This window comes from Vanessa tameamea, chromosome 3 (genome assembly GCF_037043105.1).
Source record: "Vanessa tameamea isolate UH-Manoa-2023 chromosome 3, ilVanTame1 primary haplotype, whole genome shotgun sequence".
NCBI lineage: Eukaryota > Metazoa > Arthropoda > Insecta > Lepidoptera > Nymphalidae > Vanessa > Vanessa tameamea.
The window spans coordinates 7188927-7212888 of NC_087311.1; the positions used below are offsets into that span (position 1 = coordinate 7188927).

Consider the following 23962-nt stretch of genomic DNA (forward strand, 5'->3'; position numbering starts at 1 on the left):
CGTTCGTCTTAACTAAATTCAAAATCAACCGATCAATAAATTTTGCTTTCACGTTAGGGTTCCGTAACAGGACAGGATATCTAACACCTCACCTATGGGCCCAGCCGCGGTCAGAAACTAGTAATTGCTACTTGTCCTTCTGCGGACCAAGAAATGTGACCATGTAATGTACATACGAATGTAACTCGCGTCAAATTATTTGTTCCTAAGTTAAGATGAAATTAAGCAGTATTGCACTGAGATTTAATTGTAATATATCTACGTCTATTTGTTATTTGCTTTTTTATTTGGAAATAATAATCATATTTCTAGTTTTTGTCGACAGTTGTGCCATGAGAACTGTATCATTAAAAAGAGAATTTATATATTTTTAAATATGTTAAACTTTTGTTTATGTCGTAGTTAATATATAAAAATGCTTAGAATTTTTATTTTATATATAAAATTAGAAATAGTACTTGTTTTCAACAAATTGATATTTTTACGATTTTTTTATAGTATGTAGTTCTTGCATTTAAACTGAGTTCTAGGAAACAGTTCAAAAAGAGAGATTAAATTGTTTTGTGTATACTTCTTTGACTTTATGTAGACATCTCAAAAATCGCCCCGCATTTGTAATGATTAAACAGGTGTTACAACAAATATGTAATTGTGTTACAACTATCCTGTTCGATGTAAGAAAAAATATAGCAACTGTGGTAACTAAGTTCTAAGATCAGTATTTGTATAATCTGATTATTGTAAATAAAACAACGTAGTCGCAACACTAAAATATAAGATTTAATTTTATAATCTAAAATATGTTTGCTGACTTGGGATTTCTCATTTTGTGATAAATTTTGTTATATTGAGTGATACATGGTGTTTGTATTTTAATATATAGGTTATTAAATTTAGTTTACTGCTTAAAATGTATCTACTATGGCTCTATATGTGTAATTAAATTATTAGTACAACGTAACGGTAACAATATAATAAAAACCATAAAGGTTTTTCTATAGTCTTTGTATTATTTTCTGTTAATACGGCATTAACTGTTAAAATTCTTATACTATGCAATATTCAAATTCATGTCACTGGAAAAAAAATAAAAGTAAAATTAATCATAAAAATTTATTTATTACAAATTATTCTTAATTTTATTTAAAATGCAAATAGGCGTTAAAATATTTAAGCTTAAATATTAAACTGATTGAATCAGGCTCATTAGTAAAGAAGTAGTTATATCACAATTATGCACTTGTCGGAAAACTTACATAGAGGAAGTATTAAAATACAAAAAAAACAACAGTATAATTTAAAATGACTCAATAACGGAAATGTCCTTTCCGCGAGCGTTCCTCGTGATAGACTCGCATCGGTGAATAGTTGCCGTTGGAACCGCCATTTGCATTCAGTCCTGTAATTTTTATTTATAAAGATTAATATTTATTTGGTATATTTTCAAATCGTACATGTATACCTGTACACGACAACAATAACTAGATGTTCATGCAAAACGGTTAGTGCATTATAATATTTTTTCTCGTGTCTTTTATGCAATAACCCTCACATACCTTTACCATTAAGCTGTCCCTCCACTGTGCTAGCTTTATATATAAATTACAAATATTAAATATTTTAATAATTTTCAAAGATCGTAGTGCCACATAAAATACGCGGCAAATGATAGATAATGTACAAAAACATACTTAGAAGAGAAGTCAAGTGCCTTTTCACACGCGCACGGTAACCGTCCCGTGTGAAGTATTAATGTATGAGCTACGATGACAGCTGTCACACGGCCATCACCCGTCCTCGTTCACTACAAACGCGGGTTCGCCGCGGCAACGGTCTTTACAAACATTCATACATATATCGACTCGTTCACATGAACACGACCATAAGCCGCCACGGACGATTGCGGGAAATTCCTTTCACCATTCGCCGGAATGTTTAAGAAAATTATAACATTGTAGGATTGATCCTCATGATGGATATCTCATAGCACCGAATGAACGAATCCAATATATTCTCTCATGTATGTAATGGGAGTAAGGCTATAAGCACTATTCGTTCTATTAAATAATAAAGAACTAACAAAACTGCTGCGACCGTGACAGGGCGTAAACAAAGTAGGAGGTACAGGTGAAGGAGTTGATGCGGCACGACGTCGAGCCGTAAGCATGTGAAAAGGCATTAAGCTACTCATGTTTTGACATATATACGAGAGTCCTATCACCCTATAAATATTGTCGGGGCATCCAGGCTAGTCTTAATCCAAGGTGCAGGGAGAGGCGCCTGGCCAATGATAAAGTCTAATATTTTTAAGGGGGAGGAGAGTTCTCTAGATCACTGCTTGCAACTGCCGGTGCTTAACACGGGTCTAAGTTTACCTCAGTTTATTAAATCAACCAGCGAACTGGATTTATATACCATTCTAGCAAAATCGTAAATAGTTTTTTGGCGTCAATTTATCCAATGTTACTATTTTGTATGAGTTATACAATTAAACATGCGAGGTAGATAGATATTTCGAGTCCTCTTTGAAATAATGATATTCAATTATAGTATGACATTATCACAGGCCAAGAAGCAATCCCTCCGTACGTACTGAACGAATACAACTTACGGCAATCCTCATTATCTTATCTACGTGTCTATTGAAATATTTCTAAGTATAGTGTAAGACGCAATTGCAATCTTTAAATATACATTCCACATTCATTTTAATTAGTTACTTATGTAATGATTTTTTTGCGTGTGGTCACGTGTGGTGATGTAGGTAGGTGTACTTTGTGGCGGTGTGGCTACGTGTGGCTTGTAGTGGGGTGGGTGCGTGTGGCGTGTGGTCACCTTGCAGCAGGTGGTGCGGCGGCGCGACGGCGGGCGCGGCGCAGCGCGGCGCCAGCAGCAGGTGGTAGAGCGCGAGGTACACCGCGGCCGCCAGCAGCGCCGTCACGCCCAGCGCGCGGTACACGCTGCGCAGGGACTCCAGCGGCTGCTCCAGCGACACCAGCCCGCTCACTATGGCGCCGATGCAGCGACCTGCCCGACAGCGACATTGCAGTGGGAAATTGTTCATAAATATTTTTGTCACTTCATAAGAAATAGAGCAATAAAATACTTAGTAATTAATTCGTACGAGCTGCGTACTTCCGGGTCGAAAGAGAGTCGTCAAAACTATTTATCCTCGATGGTAAGTACTAGTGCATATGGGCCTAGAAAGATTTAAAAATCACTATGTGTTATTGAATTACCGATACAGAAGTGTGCAATCACAGGCAGCGCTTGTCCAGTCGTCGTATACTTCTTGGGTACGAGGTGTCGGAAGTACAGCATGGCCGTCACCCACACGAGACTTAATGTGAAAACTTCCAATAGTTCGCAAACCACGACCCAAGAATATGACTCACTGTAAGCGAGACCTGGAATAAAAAAATATATTTAAATTGTGTAAATAGTTATTTATATGAGAGTCGAGTGACTGCTATAGTTCTGACTTACTTTTGTTAATTTACAAAATTTACAATTTAAGTGACCTCCTTCGGTGTAAATAATTAATTACAATTTATTATCAAACAACAGCGGTAATTATCAGTATTGTATGGTATGTTTCAGAGGTTTACAAAAGTCTTATTGTTTGAAATTTTGTGAAATCTCTCAATTTTCATTGTTTGGCATTCACGCTGCTATATTTATTATGTTATATTTATATTATATTCAAGTTAAGATAAATCCAAAAAATATTTGGTTATAAGGAAAATTATTGATAAGGAGTGCATTAGGCTATATTATTTAATCGGGTAAGAAATGATCAATCATTCTATTATTATTATTTTCATATCTAAATTCCAATCTGGTGGCAGATCAAAAGTTCACGTCAGAAACGTCAGCGTGGTCATGGCTAAAGAGTAGAATGCGAAACGAGAAGTCAAAGCGGCACCGACCCGTGTAGCGCAGACAGTAGAAGGTGAAGGCGGTGATGAAGACGTTGGAGTGGCCCACGTAGTCGACGAGCGCCTCGGCCCACCACAGCGCGGGCACGGCCGGCAGCGCGCCCGCCGTGAGCGTGAGGCCGGCCTCCAGCGCCGTGCCGTTGAGCGCCGCCACGGTCCACGGCAGGTAGGCGTCGATGGCGCTCCACAGCGCGCCCAGCAGCGCCACCACCGCGAACACGGCCGCCGTCTCCGCGCCGTAGCGCCGCACCGCGCTCAGCGGCAGCGCCAGCGCACCCGTCGCCGTGTGCCACCACCACTCGGGCGTCGACAGCGGCATGCGTCTGCAAACGTCACACATTCGTAGCCCCGACCGGTTTTGTTTCTACAGATACGGCTTTAAGATATATTATACCATATATGTATATGTGTTGTATACGTAATATCTACATCGTTACTGACATATTTATCCGTGTTTAAAAATAAAGACATACAAATTGCTCTAGCAATAGACTTCTTTTCCAGTTGTACTTAATATTTTTATAACAGCCAACATAATTGTATTTAAATTTTTTCACAGAACTTCATATCATCACTAAACATTTTAAAAGTCTCCGCTATAGTTAAATTTGCAAATGTTTTGAAATATGAGTACTTACAAAATTCCTATACGAGTACTAAGTGCACTTTGCATCAAAACAGAACATAAACAGGATACATAACTATTAAAAAAAACAATGTACACATTTTTCAGACAATATTTTAAATGTTTTTTACGTAGTTTAAGTGCTCATGATGAATTTTCATTGGGTTTTTTCAGGATTTGCATTGGTATGAAACATGTTTGCTATCGCACAACTCTACATTTATAACAATGTTACACTAATGCAATCGTTATCAAGTATGCTTCGCGGTTATGTAAAAACAGTAAAAATCAACTTAGTACAAGCTAAACCTATCGACGTATTGATGATATCATATAAAAATAAGTGATATATGAAAACAATCATTCACTAATACTATATTACAAATACCTACGTCAAAATCTGTAATCAATAAGAGAATTATAAAATCTAAAACAGTTACTGGTTGAATAAATATGTTTTGCCTGGTTTTTTTAAGTTGTTTTAATACAGCACGGTCATTGTTTACGTGACTGCATTCAACCGATCAACGAATTATTCTTACTAATGAATTAGCAGCGCGGTTTTGTATTCCTTATGCTTTCTGCACGCATCGATATGATGTCTACCCATCTTAATTTAAATCAAATCCAAAATTAAGAAGCTAACCCAGCTAAAGGTAGATGAATTACTTGCAGAACCCCAGTTACACTTAAACTAAAGGAACAATTTCAGAATTTTGATGTAGGTATGGATCGGTGACGGATGAGAGGAAAATAGATCTGCCAAGATGAGAATTTTGACACACGAGAATAGATTGATTAACAAATTTTTACGTAAAAAAATAAAAACAATACGACAGAAATGATAACATGAAATATATTATCACATTTAATTTAATGTCATATTACGAGAATTATGTTAAATAGGTATGAATATCTACACCGTCAGAGGAAGAACGAAAAACGGTGGATGGTCTATGTTTGTGTGTTACATTTAGAAGAAGGGAGTTACTGATGATATGACAAGTTATAGGTAAAAATGGAATAAAATCACACGGCCACAAACAAACGAAATAAAGGCGATCTAATGATGATGTTGCAAACAATAAAGTAAAAATGTCTACTTACGTGTCCACCAGCAATATGATCGCTCCGATCACCATGAATATAGCGTGCATCAAGAATGGCACCAAGTATGGCGTATCTGGCATTTGCGTTGCTGCAAATCCAGCCAGTGGCGGGAAGATAGCCAATCCTAAAGTTCCGAATGCCATTTGCCTGCCAACGTCTCCTCGTCCTAGTGAGGTCTCTCTGGTGGCTATAACACATGCTGCACCCAGCAGTGCTAATGCTGCTGTTGGCCAAATATCCGCAAATATCCTGTTATCAATAAAAATGAACTATAATATACTGCCTCTATCAGAAGCCAGCATAACAGGTGTGTTGATTTGTCTGTCAAGAAATTATCAGTAATACTTGGGAGTCTTGAAGTTGTAATGGCAGTGTACACTCCCGTATCACGAAAGGCATTAATATACCATAATATATCTACGATCATGTAGGATTGCCGTCCGATCAGACTCTGCGGGGGTACCCTCGTAGTCTGATGGGACACCAGACGTCTTGAAAATTGTGAAAATTACGCTGAAAGATTCCATTACCTAGGTAAAATACTGATATTTTTGCGTGTTAATGTTTCAGAAACATCTAAAACTGATTATTTCTATGATTCACTAATTCTCTGACACACGATCATTGTAATATCAGTGGAATATTCTGCACGACTAGTAATATAAAACGACTCATAATAATAATGAAGTTAAAAATTTTCATCGATAGTTCGTCATTCACTATGTTCTAGGGTAATTTTATAACGGATGGACGGATACTTGTGAATGCAGAATAAGAGTTCGGGCCGCACCTGATGAGGAAGTAGGTCCAGAAGGAGTAGGCGGGGTCGCCCACGACGAGACGGCACTCGGCGTCGGCCAGCACGCCGCCCGGCTCGTCGTACGGGTCGAGCACCTGGCAGCGCACGGCCGCGCGACACGCCGCGCCCGCGCCCAGCGCCGCCAGCCGCTCGGCCGGCACGGGGCACTTGGACGGGCCGCCTGTGAGCACGCACGCGCACTTGTAGCACTCGTAGCCCCGATCACGGTCGGTATCGAAAATCGCGCTACTGCTAGCGCGACCGACCCAACCGAACGTCGATCGAAATCGAAATTTGAGAAATTATGTTTGTTGCCAAATCATGGCTCAATTCAATTCAATAGGCTATTTGACTAGTTTTTAAAATCCATTTTATATTATTTAGTAGAGGTTAAGGAACCCAGTAAAAGTTGTTTTTTTTTAATTCTAGTACATATTTGCTGAAAAATATCAAATTAAAAATTCCATATTTAAATAGCGCGCGAAAACGCTACTTTGACAATATGGCGCTGCAATTCGGGCGGTAACGTCACTTTCCTGTATTGTAATCTGTGGCACATATAATCCACATACAGTAGGCAAACGAGGTTAACCAGCAAGTGACATCATCATAAGCCCGACCAATCAGGAGCGTTTTGTGTCATGTGACAAACGTTTAAAAAATGCATTTTTATTTATGGATTTTTGAATAAATTCTTTATTATTTTCAACTTTCGTTATTAATAACCATTTCTAATCACATATATACTGATTACAATAATTGACACTTTATTTTTCGCATTGTCAAATAGCCTGTTCAAGTAATAAACGAAAATACAATACAAAATTAAAAGGTTATATTTTTATTACGATTTTTAGTTACCATTCTACAGAAATGTCTATTTCATTTTGATCAGTATTTAATTCTGAGAAATGAGAATACTCATTTCAATTTTTTTTAATAAATGTTACTAAACTCTATGAAACCACAGGAAAAACAGGTTAACAAACGGACAAAAAGGTACTGGAGTATTGATGACGGCTATGATATGATTCACACAAAAACTACAATTTAGATCCATCACAGCACTGCAGATAGTTCCGGGTACGTAGTCTAAACAAGACGAGCTTTATATAATATTCTACAAATATCTTTAAAAAATCAATCACAATTAAAAAAAATATATCAATGATGTTCAGATCTCAGAGTGTATATCTCTCATAATCATTGTGATGGTGAATTTGTTTTAATTATTAATCTCGTACTTGTGTTAAATATGAGAGTTCCACATGAGCTGCTAAAGGCCTTCATACAGTTGAACTACATTATTTTTCTATTTAATGTCAAAGATAATAAAGCATTGTGACAGATAATATTGTTCCCTTGAGTCACAATGTGTTTGTCGTTATAATGATAGCTCACCTGTGCGATATGTGCACCAATTGTTTTCCATGGTCGAGTTATCCTGGGGCGGTTCCGGCGCGATCAGCGCTAACGGCACGCGCATCCTGGCAGCGTGCTGCATGTACACGAGGCACTGGCCGTTGTAGCACAGGTGCGGCGGATTGAACTCGAAGTCGTCATCACCTTCACCCTCGTCCGTCACCAGCGGAGCTGGAGACTATTGCGCTTATATTAATACATTATAACATTTTGGTAGTAAATTGAAAAAACAAGACTTTCGGCAATACACTGTTCCTATATAATGCGTACCCGTATGAAGCGGGATCTGTTACAATGAAATTCGACATTTTTATAGCGTAAATTTCGGAATAACCAGTTTTGATACTTAGTTTCATTTTTTTGGTTTGTATCTTAGTAGCTATTTACTTTTATGGCACGCGTAACCTCGTTTAGAATGAACCTATAGCTATTCCAACCACAATAGGAAAAAGCCAAATTAACAAAATATTTATCTTCATTTCTTCTGCGATTAGAATAGACTATACGTATATTTGACTTACTGAGTAGTGTAAAATGTACAAATTATGTTTCTTTATTAATTTCATAGCAATAGACTTTCTTAGTTCAAGACCAGTCACAACTTCCATTCGAGTTAAGTATCCACGCGGCAATTTAAATATTTTTTTAATTTTGTTAGTAAAATATATTCGGTATTTTTAAAAAAAAAAGAACTTTATTAAAAGTATCAAAAACGTGGCATTATGCTATGAATCGTTAAGCGTCGATTGCGGATAAGAAACACCTATACATAACGACAGGCATTGATGTGCGACTAAATATGCTCGCTACAATGTGCGGAAGTACGGTATCTAATCTAATTCTAGTATATTTTCTTTTTTTAACCAAAGAGGTTATTATCTTTTTTATTTATATGTCTTTAATGTTTCTTGATTATGTTAGTGAATATATTTTTTGATTTTATATTATAACGTTGAAAGAAAAAAGCACTTTTTGTTAACTACCTTATGTCGCTACATAATATTCTGATTATTCGGTTCTGGTCTTCGCGTTGATTAAAGCCGATAAGTAGTAAGTAGAAATCGTCAACAGAAATAATGTTTTCTATTTAATCATAGTAAGCTATGTCGCTTGAAATCGACAACGTAAAGTACTCGTGGATTAGATGATTAAATGATTTATTCTAAGAATAACTGGTAATAACCTATGTTACTCTTTTAAGTTAATATTACTGGGTAATGGAGAAAATGAATATCATCTATAGCCGATTCTAATTGCAGGAAGAATAAATATAAATAAACAATTTTGATCTTAAATCTCAAATAATTAATATCCGATATACACTATAAAATCGTGAAAATATGGCTTTTTAATGTCGATGCAGTTTATCAGAACTTTGTTAGTAAAGTTGAAGTTGGATACAAGCATTTGAGTGGTATAGTCTTGTATTATAAATAAATATATGTATATTCATCAAGAATTGTTCGTATAAGTAAATCGTATTGATTATGTAAATTTAAGTTTTATCTTAAATTTAGGTTTATCTTTATTCCTACTGCCATTGGAATTTATTAATTACACGGTCTGATAAATGAAGATAATAAAAAAGTCCTGCAAGTCTTTGTATGACAACTCACGGTGGCGTTGGCGACGCTGTTGTACATGGGGCTGAGCGTGGTCGTGGTGGACGTGGTGGTGAAGGGCCGCGTCACCCACGTCATGTTGTCGTCCGCGCAGCCGTACTCGCACGCGCTCACGGCCAGCACCCCCGACTGGCACGGACAGAAGGTTATGCAAACAGTTCTATTTGACCAAATATATTTTCTTATATTACACACACTAAAATGAATTTGTTTGCTTGCCTTGCTTTCTCCTCATGAAACGAAAATGGTTATATTATGAGAATATTAGACGAATAATCTAATTGTTCAAGAGGACAATAAGTAAGGAAAAAAAAGTTATATTAAGCTGAGCAGAGATTTATATACAGTAGGTATATGCATATCAGTATAGTATATTGGTCAAATAATTTTACAAAAGTCAAAGCAAGACATGCTAATAAATAAGTGATATATAAAATGCCAATATTTAAAGTTAAATCACCTTTTCTCCCTCCCATCGATTGCATCGCATGCCCTCTGTGCATACTTCTTGCATCACATAAGCGCCATCCGCGTCACACATGAACAATACTTGGGGACGACGAGCCTGTTGACGAATAAAAAAATGTTTTAAATGTACAGAAACAGACTCCAGGCAATATATAAATTGTACCCACAGTTAGAAGTTTAATAATTGGTGCACATACATTATTATACTAAATATGATATGTGTCAAGTTGCTCACCGCGACTCAACCCCTACTTATATACATACTAGCTGAACATACGGTATTATCTGCGCGGTATTTATAAAACTTTATATACGTATAGCACACAAACCGTCACTCCCCATTTAACTCTTCGATTAAAAAAGCCTATTTCCTTCCCCGGGACTCATACCAAATTTCATCTAAATCGGTTCAGCGATTTAAGCGCGACGAGGTCTGTCACCTCATTGCTTTCGCATTTATAATATAAGTATCCGTATCCGTATATCCTTAAACAAAGCTTCATCTACGTTAACTTTCACAATGATTGTTCATATCGTTTCGTGAAGATGAAACAAACAGACATAGTTGCTTTCAAATTTATAAAATTAGATTGAAAATCATCTCTTACTATTTCTTAGTCTCTTCAAAATTGTCAAAAAACTTCAATAAAGTTGATACCGATCGTAACAAATATTGTGACAAAACCTTCTTAATAGGATTTAGTTAAAACTATTCGAACTCATATGAAGACAGTTATTAATTTGCGTATGAAATACAGTGCAAAATGCCTACCCAAAACTTTTTTATTACGCTTAGCATTTTATAATTAAACCTTTTCGTTATTACCTTGAGACATAACGATTGAATGGGTCTCGAGTGTGTTACCTGTTACGTACTGACATAACGATTTCTATGATTCAGGTTATAACCTAGTTTAGGAGTGCAGGCAGGTGGTGGGCATGTTGTGCTCGATATGCACGGCCAACCCCAGCCAATCGTATATCAAATAAAGAAAATTTCTAACACATGTCTAACATTTTAAAAACAAAATTATCGACGTATTGTATTTATATTTCACCCAATGGCAAATAATTTCGCTCTAGTTTCACACCCATTGGATCTGCAAATGGTTGCAGAATTAATGCTTTAGTTGGAAAAAAGTATCCTCCTGATTAATTGGAATAAGGATTACATAGAGCGAAAAGAAAGTTGTTAAGGAAATAATTGTGTTTTCTGATTGATTTTATTTGTATCGAGGTCAATTCTACTATAATAAAGTTAAGATTTAAATAAAAAATCTTCAGACTAATAATTCAAATACATCAAACAAATATTTTGCTTAAATTTTTTGTCTTCACCCTATTAAAATAACGTCTTATTAACGCCACAAAAAATCTTTCGCAATTCAGTTAATTACAAATTGAATAATATTGTGTTATCCTCTTCTATCCTCTTTTTATAACATTAGTACATAAAGTATACGTTTAGTGAAAATATATTGCTTACCTCATGTCGTTCCGTGTATGGCACCGCTAACAGCAGCGTGTAGAACAAGGCACTCAATACAAGACACACGGCGGTGACTACACGCAACAGCTTTCCAGAGCCGCTGGGGCCAGTTCCTCCTCCGGTGGACCCTCGGCCAACTGACAATCTGTCCAAGTGAATTTAACATAATTGTAAACAATATTCTTTAGACAATTAATAAAATGATCAAGAACTAGGATATAAATATATCTATTGCCTTAGCGTGCTCCGTATCTAACTTAAAAGGCTTGAGGAATCTTAAAACATTATGAATGGAATTGAAACTATTTGTCGGCTTCGTTCGAGTATTAAGAGTTGGTCAGATGTTAGGCATGAAAAATAGGCCTATATCCTTTCTTGGAGTTCAAACTTGCTTCATACCAAATTCCATTTAGACAACAGACAGACAGACTTTCTTTTACATGTTCTTATCATATAATTCTCACTTGTCAATTAGCGGTCCGAGTATCGCAGGACCCAATAATGCGATGCAGGGCGCAACTGCTGATATCAGTCGAGCTTCTCCTCGGTCCAAGCCCACTGAGAGAATGTGCAGTGGTAGGAATGGGTATATCGACCCAATACCTATGACACAAAAAATAATTATTAGCGAATCATACAATTTTACGCCGTAGTGTAGTTAATATTGTTATTTATATTTTTGCAATTGATTTCAAAAATATAAATATTGTTATTTATATTGTTTTATAATTGTTATATTAAATATTTATAATTATTCGAATTTTGAAAATAAGCATTCGAGATGCCTCGCTTGAGCTTCTTACTTTTAAATACAACACATTTATAAGAATGCATAGTAATCAATGTTCATTCGCTAATTAAACCGGACAATGTTTAAGATTTATATAATTTCATTTATATTCATCAAAATATTATTTTTATTAGACAACTCAAACTAACGAATTCCTGTCTTAGCTGCATCAAAAATAAGAAGCGTCGTGTCATACGGCTATCTCCAAATGGCACACATCCCATACAAGTATCGTGCCATTATTCCGGAACGCAATGCAGTAGCGGAGCTCGAGGTGAACGGTCCCTAAATCATTCTATAGCTATACCTATAAGGAGACCACAATCCTTAGAAGGAAGGTTGCAACACTGTATGCGGGCATTACGATGCGATACAGCAAGACGCTTGCCATTGGACCACTTTTTATAGTGACCCAACTATTGCTATTGATTGATGAAAACTTCTTTTATTTTTGTAACTCTAAATATCAGAATAAAACTTCTTCAACAAAAATTAAATAACATTAGAATATCTATTCATATTATATAACGGATATCCGCTTTCTCATACAAAACTTGTTAGAAAATTAGGTACATGATGCGAGTTCAAAACCGTTAAAACTTCTAAGTCAGATTTTTATGATGATATTTTGAAATGAATGTTGTTTACAATTTAAATACAGAAACCAGTATTAATTTACTTCTAATTTGATTGGCAGATATATTTTTGAACGCTTTTAATTTAGTATTTTGCGTTGGGTAATATTTCACGCTCATATTGTGTTTATAATTTATCGGCGGTGAAGAAAAACATGGCGAGGAAACATATCATCCACCTTTCCGCACTAGGTGGAACAAGAACCAATTTTTTCCTTAAGAAAATTGTAGGTTGAGCAGTTAGTCATTTATGAGTCCTACCTATCTCTTTCTTCTACATGGTGAAAATGGATAAATTTATTTTCTGAATAATCTACTACTACTATTTTTTCGGTTCCAAGTTATAGGTACCTTAAAATGTTCTGTTCAATATTATTCGTTTACTATTTCATCTATAGCAATAATAATAGTACTTGAATACGTTACCTGAAAGGAAACAGAAGAGCACACATTTCAGTGTAATGAGATTCTTATTCACGAGTTGCTTCATTTTTAGTTTTCTAGCACCTTAGTTTAAGTCATTAAATGTTTCAACATTTTGTATCTGGAAAAAAAGTTAAGTTTAAAGATCAAAATATAACACAATGAAATACAAAACTGCATAAGTACCGATTATTATAAAATATATCAAAGAAAAATAAAAAGAGAATAGTTAGCACATTTTCGATATCGATATAATTGAATAGACAAAAAGTTATGTCTAATTTTAATATTCATATTAAAGTAAATTATATAAACTGCCAACATCCTGTCTGAGACGTTGTATTATATTAAAGGAGAGTTTTAGTTTATACGATATTTTACACGTTATTGATCTAGATTAAAAATATATCCTAAGTTTTAGTCGCAGAGTATAAACGGCATCGTCTTTACTCGCCCACATGTGACATTTCATAGTAACTAAAGGAGGGGATATCTGAATATCTGAGCACATTGAACATTGGTTTTAAAATAGGTGTCCCGAAATGACGTGAGCACCTATTGTCGTGAACTCATTGCGACATTGCCTACGAGCGGTTTTAACTCCGACAACATGTTTACAAGGCCTATTGTTTTTTCAACCTAACCCGACATTAAATGACTTATGGCATCTGTTTATAATACAGAATTAATATTGATTTATGTTTCATAAATCCGAAATTAAACTTTATTCAACATATTGCTTAAGGTCTTAATGACCTCACATCTATTACGAGTCGACAACGCAATACAATGTTAGTTTTTAATCACGAAAAGTCAAGGATTTATATTGTCTATATAAAAAAACTTCGTTGAAAGCAAACATAGGTGAAGAAAAATATTGAACAAAAGAAGTATTAACATTTTTGTAATATTAGTAACGCAAAACAATAATTTTATAGATTGTAAAAATAAATAACCTATATTTTTTTACGTAACTTTACTCACTATTCGTGTTATGACAACAGACTGTTTATAGTTTTGATGTTTGTTTATTCATTTAATGTAGTAGTCGAAATCCGTAGAAAACAATTCTACGGATTTCGGACATACCGCCTAGTACGAATAGATTTTAATGACTGTTTTAGTAGGTTAGTTGCAATGTTTTCGTAAACAGTCAAATAACGTTGATAAACTGTAGGCAACAGTTAGGCGGATTCCGCAACAGTAGAACAGTAAAAAATAATCATAATTGCGGGTCTTGCAGTAGGGCTCGTGATGGTACGTGTCCACCTCCGTCCATATAAATTGACACTAGAAGAAATAAAAGCCATTCCATACACCGTCAATCCACTTAGGCCCGTTAACTAGTAATTATACTGGCTTAATTACTGTTTAAACCGATTGCGTAGCTTATTATATTTTATTAGGATTATGAAACCTCAGGATTAAGCGCACTCACATATAATATATATTTCTATACATATGAAAATGGTCAACCCTGTTCGTATCCACATAAAGTGTTGGTCTAGCCCCGCCACTGATACTGAGACTAATAGATAGATAGATAGATAAGGAAATTAACAAGAATATTTTAGTCTGAGTTTTACCAGTGTAGACGTTGCTTAGTTTTCACATGACTGCTGAATTCTGATTGAATGACTGCTGATTCGAGCCAAGCCATGATTTGTTGTTTAAATAGAAACATACTACCAAATTTTAACTGAGATTGACAACATTAAGCAATCTGTTGAAAGATGTCTGTAAAGCTAACATTATTAAAAATATGTCAAATCTCGCTTATCTTATATTTAGTTTTAACGTTTACTTTCGTCAATTTTGAAATGACAATTATACTTACTAAATCTAGGATAGACTACGACTCAAAGAATTTCATAGCACATCGTTTTTTTTCGAGCGATTCCGTCAGCGTTTAAATATTCCTTAATTGCATGACAAAATGTTGTTTTCTATAGATTCACAGCACGCTATAAGGCCATCAAATCATATAATAAAGCACTGGGTTGGAAGTACAATAATGCAAAACTGTGTATGTTGATGGAATAAACTTAATGATTACTAATATGTACTAAGCATTTTTTTAAAAGATTGTTATAAATATGAATTAGCTGGTCTTTTTTTTCTAAAAACCAGTTATCGTGGAATTCTTATTGTTAACTTGAAAAAAAAATGTCTTTCAATCATCGAATATGTTCCGTTATATTTTTACAATTCGTCAAGCAAACAGAAACAGGTTTTAAAAAAACGCAATTTATTGCGAACTGGAGTGGGATTGTGGCGGGAGTGTACGATGCCGTCACCGCTATAATCGGCGAAGGTCCGTCGCCATGCGTGACCGGCGACGCTTTATAACATTCGACTTCTAAGGGCAGTTCACACAAACACAGGCCTTTACTAAATTAATCAAACGTGAGAACATATTGTATAGTAGTATTACATAACAAACATATAGACTAAACCTACGTTAGCTAGAGTAAACTACGATCTTCAAAGTAATTAAAATGAAACTCTTAAAGTCCTAACCTACTCGTATCTACTAAAAGGTTACTACTATTATATATATTTTTTTTTTTTAAATATTAGTAACCTCTTTTTTAACTAACGTATAACGATCACCGATGTCATGAATTTTATGAATAATTAAATTTTAACAAGCTTAACTTATACCGAACAGATGTCGGACGTCCGTTGAATAACGCGTAATAAACCAATAAGTTAAACGGTCAGTCATTTCATACATTAAAATTCGGGACACATGTTCGGGCTCGTCATTGACTTTGCAGTCATCAAAATTTATTTTACATTTAGTTACTGCATTTTGATGAAAACCAATATAGACTCAGGTTTACGTGTTCCATGGGGTACATGTCAGTCACCACCTCGTGGTGTACCCTGGGCATCGGGGCCGGTTTGAGCTTGCTCGTCGGCCATGGCTAAGACTGGCGGGAGGAATGCCGCGGGGCTGCTTCTGGTACGTCCCTGATCTGCGTCAAGGCGGACCATGTGAGTGGCCTCGTTGGCTAGGAGGGACGGAGGGCTCGCTACTCGAGCCTCCCAGGTGTTTTACACCGGCGGTCACCGGCAGAGCCTACCATCTTATCCGCCGAAGGGCGTCAGCTTCGTTGACGCCCAGCCTCCAGGGGCGGACTCTGGGAAGTTCGCCACATTCCCACGTGGAGGATGAGGGGGAAGGCGCGCACTAGGCGCGTTTTCCATGAATATTCAGCCGCCTTACGGCGACTGCCGCTGGTGGGGTCGCGGTTGCATGCCCTTGGCGATCCCGTGGCCTCACTACTCGGCGGCATGGTGGAAGTCCGAGAATGGTTTTAGTGGGTAGGACAGGGCATTAGCATTAGCAGGCCCTGGCACGGGGCATTAGATACCTGTTGAGTCCCACATACCCGCCCCGGTCCCCGGGGCCCCGGGCGGCATGCGTATATGCATTACCTCCTCGTAAAACAAAAAAAAAGGTTTACGTGTTCCATAATCACTTATTATAAAGTAATCAAAAAGAAAGCTTAGAATTACAACGAAAAGTATGGAAACCTTATATATATTTTTGGCTTAATTAGGTGAATAGAAATGGAAGCGGTCAGTGACATCGTTTCGTTGCGACAACCGCCTTCTTAATTTACTTAGAATTAGGAGATATAGGTAACTTTGTTTTGAATGGTATTTAAAACAACTGGTTCTACCACTACATCCACGTAAATATTTTTCTCTTCAATGACAAATTTCATCATGATCGGTTCAATGGTTTAGTCGTGATGAGACAACTAACAAACAAACAGAGTTACTGACGAATTTATAACATTAGTATAGACATAGTATAGATGTTAATCATCGAGACCGAGACAGTATGAGAAATAGTTCTACTCGGTATAACGAATCGATAACCTTTGTGCAATATTTCTTGTTGTCTCAGAGAATTCGATAAGAACTTCAGTATATAAAATGAATGGACATATACACGTAATTATTATCAGGAACAAAATGTTACGCTACAATGATTAAAGCGTCATTTTAAATAATACGTTATTTAGCGTAATTTATTTTTTACGAATTTAATTTCTGTTTTTGTGGCATAACTAGGCAGACGGGTAAATGGGCCACCTGATGGTATGTGGTGGATCACAATCTATAACCATAGGCGCCGTATAAAAATAACCATTAAGTACATCGCTAATGCGCCATCGACCAAGGGAACTGAGATGTTATGTTCCTTATGCCTGTAATAACACTGGCTTACTCACCCTTCAAACCAGAACACATCAATACCTAAGTATTGCCGCTTGGCGGTAAAATATAATTTGATGAGTGGATGGTACCTACCCAAACGAGCTTACATAAGGGACAGGCGATTTTAGACATGAATACATTTACCGATGATTGCGATCGTTAAATAATAATAAGTAGGTTTACAATAGATGTTTAATGTAAAATTAAAAAAAAATGTAAGATGTAAAATTTAAAGCAACTTACGTTTCTATGTGATAAAATATACTAAATATTAAATAACTTTGTAAAAATATTACGTTTTGCTCCAGTAGTTGCCATGCGTTTTAGACATACAAGTCATCCCCAGCATGCTGACTCGCTATAATAATTACTTGCGGTTTGTAATCAATTACCAAAACGTCTCGGTGACTACAAAACATGATTCACCTAGTTGGATTTGTATGAATGCACGATCATATTATAGCCAGCCTGTGGTATAAATAACAAACTTAATGAATAAAGGGTTGTCATCGTATATGTATGTACCTATATAACGTTTGTTTTTAATTATAAAATCAATTTTAAGACACATACAATTGACACTCATTTTAGAAATGACATCGTTTTTTTAACCCACCGGTTTGTGTATACACTAAACAGGCAGCCTTCAAGCGTGAAGATACAAAGAGGGGAACTTATAAAAATGCGGGCATACATTACATTCACTGCAGATCTGATTCATGTTTTGGATATAATTATACGGATTTTTTTTGTATTCATTTTTTTATATTCTGAATAATAAAGAATGGAACAGAGCTGCAATTCATATTATACTAGTTTGTTTTCAATATTTTTTCTACACATTTCTTCAGAAACCACCTAATATAGAGTTATAATTTAAGATTAATCATAATAATTTAAGATTTAGACATATATATTTAAACAAAAAACAGGTTTCATTTATCTTTTTTATTGGTAAGAAACTGACGTAACTTTTTAAAATCCATTAATGTTACTTGAAATTTTTAAATGTTTATTATACCTACTTACCATAAACTTAAATAAAGTTAAGTTTGTCGCAATTTATACTCAAAAGACAAATATTACTATCTATCATTTTGTTTCAAATATTAAATAAAGTTTAACGCTTCAAAATCAGTCAATTAATTAAATAATAAAAAATTAGAGCGTCATACTCTTTTTTAAAAATACATCGTAATAACATGAATATAAACATAAGTTGATGTATAAAACTCAAATTAAATTATCAACTTACTTAAAATTAAGAAATAAAATCGTCGTTCTCAGACCTGATCCACTAAAATTAAATGTAAACAAGCTTTTACGATTCACTCCGTTTCTTTTATTTTCCGTTTCTTCTCTGATCTTGATTGAACTTGTATTGTTAACTTATAGACATGTTGAAACGACATTCACTCACTAAACTTTAAACACTTTACAATTTCAACGTTAGAAATGGAATCACGATATTCTCAATAAATACTGTATTGCATTGGATGTAAGTTAATACGCGTACGGAGAGAGTGGAACCACAGACTATGCTGTATATTTCTGCGGTTGAAATACAGAATAAGTGCAAAGTAAGTCTTGCCCCGATAAGAACCGCACAGCGCGCCGTCACGCCGCGAACAACGGGGCCGCCAATGGTGGTGCTCGTTTCACTTACTTTTTACTTGCTTACGTCGCGATTACATCGTACAGTGGAGTATTTTGATGCGACTTAAATGTCAGGACATATATATACTCGGGCATAGTATGTATGTATCGCAAAAGTTTTCATTACCTTTTTAACGACTTTGCATAAACACACTGTATAATAATTCCAAGGACATGTATTTGTACACGTTTTTACACTACAGAACTAGTTAAATGATAGCAAAAAAAGAATAATGAAAGCATTTTCATTAATTTCAGCAAGCTTCCATTGATAAAATAAAAAACAATAACAAGCAAATACCAAAAAAAAAAATATTTTAATCAATATAGGTAAGTACCTACGCAGGTACAAATAACAATTTTCAAAAAAATATTATTTTTCATTCAAGCGATATAATAAAAAATACATATACATATCTACTATTTAAATCATTAGTAATATTGAAATCGTTAATAATAACAAAAGCTTTAATTTCTCTAAAAACTATATTTAGGGCAGCTAACTGAATTTTCCTCAAGAAGACGATCTTTCGATGGAAATGCTTTTGTACATGGAAAGGTCTTAGGAAATCATTATAAAGATGTGTTTGTATTTAAAGAGTCTATGTCAATGTCAGTGTAAGGAAATCTTTACAACTATAAAGTCTACAGAGATCACATCCATACCGGTCCGTTTACTTGTTTACTTTCCTACTTAAAGCTTTAAAAATCCTACCAGTCCAGAATTTGAATATATTTTAATTATTTGAATATATTTACCAAGAAATACAATAATAAAAATCCAAATAGTATTATAATAAAAAACATCAACAACGATTGAATTATCATTACAGACATGGTGCCGTTTTCTTTGAATAACCGAATCAAAACATATAGTCGATTTAGATTTCGATAAAAAAATGTACTCTCAAAAAAAAAATCACTCAAATAATATGACAATATTTCAGACTATATATATGTAAATACATAAATAAGTTAAACGTTTTCTTTTTTTTAACTTGTTTGAAAGATTTATATCATTTTGTCGGCGCAATCAGAACTTTTGAAGTATAATGAATGGAAACTGATATCAGCCGATTAATGTTGTCATATGAATGCATGAGTGATGAGACCATGAGCATCCATAATAACCACGAACAATGAGTGTGATAAAACAGGCCTAATGAATGACTTATTAGAATTGAGATAGCTCACTCTGATACGGCTGATTCATTTTTATGAGGCTTGGAGGTAAATATACATATCTAATACCACAATTAAATATAATTTATTCGTACTTAAACCCACCACTGCGTTATCGACTGTAATTATTGTATATTTACTATTGTGACTATGAACATAGAATGGTTTTTTATCATTCTAAAAATAATTTAAAATTTTGAAAACGAATTACTTAAAATCCAAAACAGTATGTTAATCATAGGATGTTTTTAAAACTTAAGCCGTTGAAAAATGCATAATACTTTTTAGGTACCAATCTACATTTTCACACTTCGCTTAAAACACAGTTAAACGTGCATCGAAACTTAAAACTTGTTTATATCTTTGTAGTATCTTCCTACGCTAATGTCTAGGTCCCAGATCAAACCTGATCTCGCAATACACATTTCGAAAATAAGCTCTTCGTGTAGCATACAGAGCTATATAGATTTATAATAACTTTTTCACTATTCCTTGGGTTATCCCAGTTTCAGCAGACTAGGGATGAAACTATGAATATGTTGGTTTAAATGAATTTATTTTATTCATTATATGTATCAATATGCCACATATAAAATAACTTTTAACCTCTTTCTAAAAATTTCCACCTATTTAAAAGCAAAACACGCGCGCGTGTTTTAGTGTACAAGTTTATGTGTATAATGTATATACATAAACATAACATCAATTTTTTTGGTATTTAGTAAAAGACTACAGAGGTTAATCTGATAAAGATGAATAAGATTTAATACGTGGCTTCGCCCACGTTGAAATCTATCTATAAAGCTCTAAAGTGCCTAGATACCTAGTGATTATTATTACATCGCGTCTCGCGTAATTATTATTACATTACTCATTAAATACTTTCTGCTTGGGTGATAGTAGGAGTTTCCTATCGAGGTAGTTAAAATAAAGTTCAATATAAAAGTTCAATATAAAAGCAGACAACGAAATTTTATCAAGAACATATTTCAAATTTGTGTTCTTATTTTAAAGAACATTTATTAATTAAATATATCCATTTAAACAGTGTTTGAAGTAATCATTTAGAAGAATATCCTATTGTGGTTGTTTTAGCCAATTCAGGATTATACGGCCTTAAATAGCCCATATGGGCGAGGAGTGGAGAGGAAAGCATTAGCATAATTGGAGGTCGACGGCGACTGAACCGGTTTGCTGCTTCGAGCTCGGCATGATATTACGTCATCGCTGACATCATATCATTATAATAATTATAGCAATGACAAAAAAAATTGTAAATAAAAAAGTTCGGTGAAAGCCGTTTAGTTCATGAAACTAAGGAGGCGGCTGCGAATTGTTTTTATATCTTGTGAAGTAACTATAATTGTTTTTAATTTATAAAAAATATTATTAATGAAACAGTTCTAACAATTTTTATTTCATTTAAAGTGACTCTATTAATGTTTAGCGCTAGGTTTTTTTACTTTTATGCTTGTATGTGATATTCAAACACCGCATACTCTCGGTCAAAAACGTGGTTTACTACTCTATTACGTAAACTAAGTTTTTCATTCATTTCATTAACTAATCTACACGCAAAATATACTCTTATGTCTACCCTGTAACCTTAAAATTGGAAATTAATTATAATAATGTAGGTTGGTTTGTGATAGGCGCGGCGTTCTAGGAACGCAGCTGAAGTTTTATTAATAACTGTCAACACTCAACACAAAATACAGTATGTAGGTCGCGTGGCACTCCCTGGCGGTCACCGCCCATTTCACCCTCTATCACAGACAACCCTTACCTCACGAATACCGAATATTCTGTAAACTCAGTAGTTTATAAAGGTTGTTTTTGTAGAGGCGGAGTAATTTAAAGTGAAATGAAACACAAAGATATTTCTGATCTCCACGAAATTAGTTCTACTTGACTGATCATTTTATGGCATTTATGTTTAAATTTCACTTCGGGCATGTGGCTGCCATGGCTGGCACATACATGGCGTAATCTGGAAGTCCTATTTTCATAATTGTTCAAGGAGTTGTGAAATAGGACCACGATAAAATAATCTATTATTTATTTGAAATGAAGCCTAAAGCAATTTAATGAAGATTGAAATATTTTTCTGTGTTTTATTTCAATTTCAAGTTATCCGTTTCTAAAAAAACAACCTATACAAAATTATGCGATCATTTCAGCGCTAATCACATTTATAATAAATTGTTTCAATTTCAATTTGTACATGGCCTGGAGCCTGGAATTATTTACATTGAACAATATAAGTAAAAAATAATAATAATATCGCATAGCTCTCAGAGACTAGGCACATGAAATAATTATGTTATGTTATAAATGCAAACGTATACGCGCCGACAGTTGTATTCTTAATTTCCAATAATCAGATGGATCAAAAATCTTACACGTTTAGAAATATATCAGACATACAACTAACGACTTCACGAGCTTTACGAGGCACGGTCCTACACTCTACGACTTGTACTACAAGCAGGTCATTACACCTGCGAATATAAAAAGGTGCCCACTACCTAATTTGCTAGGCCGCATAAAATTGATTTTGATCCGCAGTAAAAATGTATTTGATGAAAAATAATATTTAACCTTCTGACTTTAAAGTAAAGTTAACATTCGGCCTTCACTCGGTATTCATTTAGTAGGTACAGTTGTATTACAATAATTATTATAAACAAACGTCATGAAAATAATTAATAAGATTTTTATAATTAATATAATAATAATAAATAATAGATATATCGCGCCAAAAAAGTTAGTACTTCTACATCGGCAAGTCGTAATTTAGCCGTGGTGGCCAGGTCAGTTAAGCTTTGAATCCACCTCTTTACAAAACTGATTAGGCTTCTTAGGTCTAGAGGAGTAGAATTAGACAAAAAAATTAACTACTTCAGCTAAAAATTATATACGAGAATTCGAGTTAATTAATAATAACAACAACAGGGTAGCATATGCAAGTCTACAGGGCGATTTACTGCCATTACGCCAAATAGTTGACTAAATAACAAGAATTTTCCACATTTCGACATATTTTAATATGTACATATTTACTTTAGACTCATTTGATAAGTGAGAATACGACGAGCATTTTGAAGATTTGAAATTTTACAGTTGCATTGGTAATTAAAAAAAAAAAAATCATAAATTACACAATAACGGTGTTTACGTCGGATATAATCGATACCAATTAATAATTAATTATTTAATGAAAATTTATAAATAATTTTATGATATAAATATTAATTACCCATAAATATTTACAAACAAATTTTGATATATCAATATAGAATTTTAACACTTTGTCACTGTCAAATTAAAATTTCTTCTTATTTTTTCTCCATAAAATATTTTTATAAAACCTCAATTTTACACATTTCTTTTCTCAATGTCTATATAAATATTTGTATTCAGTGAACGGATCGACAAACTCTATGTACGTTATCGCCATACAGAGTATTAGCACGGACTGAAATCTGAATGAAATGGTTCGTTCATAACATTTCAAATAATAAATCGTAACGATTGTTTCAAATTAATATGTTTTAATACTGAATA

At 34.5% G+C, this 23962-nt stretch overlaps 1 protein-coding gene across 3 annotated transcripts; it reads right to left on the bottom strand.

The window, feature by feature from the left end:
- Positions 1-1101: 1101 nt before the first annotated feature.
- On the bottom strand, positions 1102-23870 carry LOC113397135 (uncharacterized). Of its 3 annotated transcripts, none has more exons than XM_026635301.2 (13): positions 23655-23870; positions 13325-13442; positions 11938-12076; positions 11471-11618; positions 9977-10081; positions 9511-9645; positions 7874-8072; positions 6464-6653; positions 5671-5922; positions 3930-4261; positions 3240-3407; positions 2836-3027; positions 1102-1399 (listed from the first exon to the last, which is right to left on the bottom strand). In XM_026635301.2, exons 2-13 carry the CDS (start codon positions 13386-13388, stop codon positions 1308-1310), a joined length of 2016 nt encoding a protein of 671 aa, XP_026491086.2. In that variant the 5' UTR covers positions 13389-13442; positions 23655-23870; the 3' UTR covers positions 1102-1307. The 3 variants fall into 3 exon arrangements, with proteins under 3 accessions (XP_026491086.2, XP_064073713.1, XP_064073710.1); XM_064217643.1 differs by lacking the exon at positions 23655-23870 and adding an exon at positions 18847-19222; XM_064217640.1 differs by lacking the exon at positions 23655-23870 and adding an exon at positions 18813-19222.
- Positions 23871-23962: the final 92 nt, after the last annotated feature.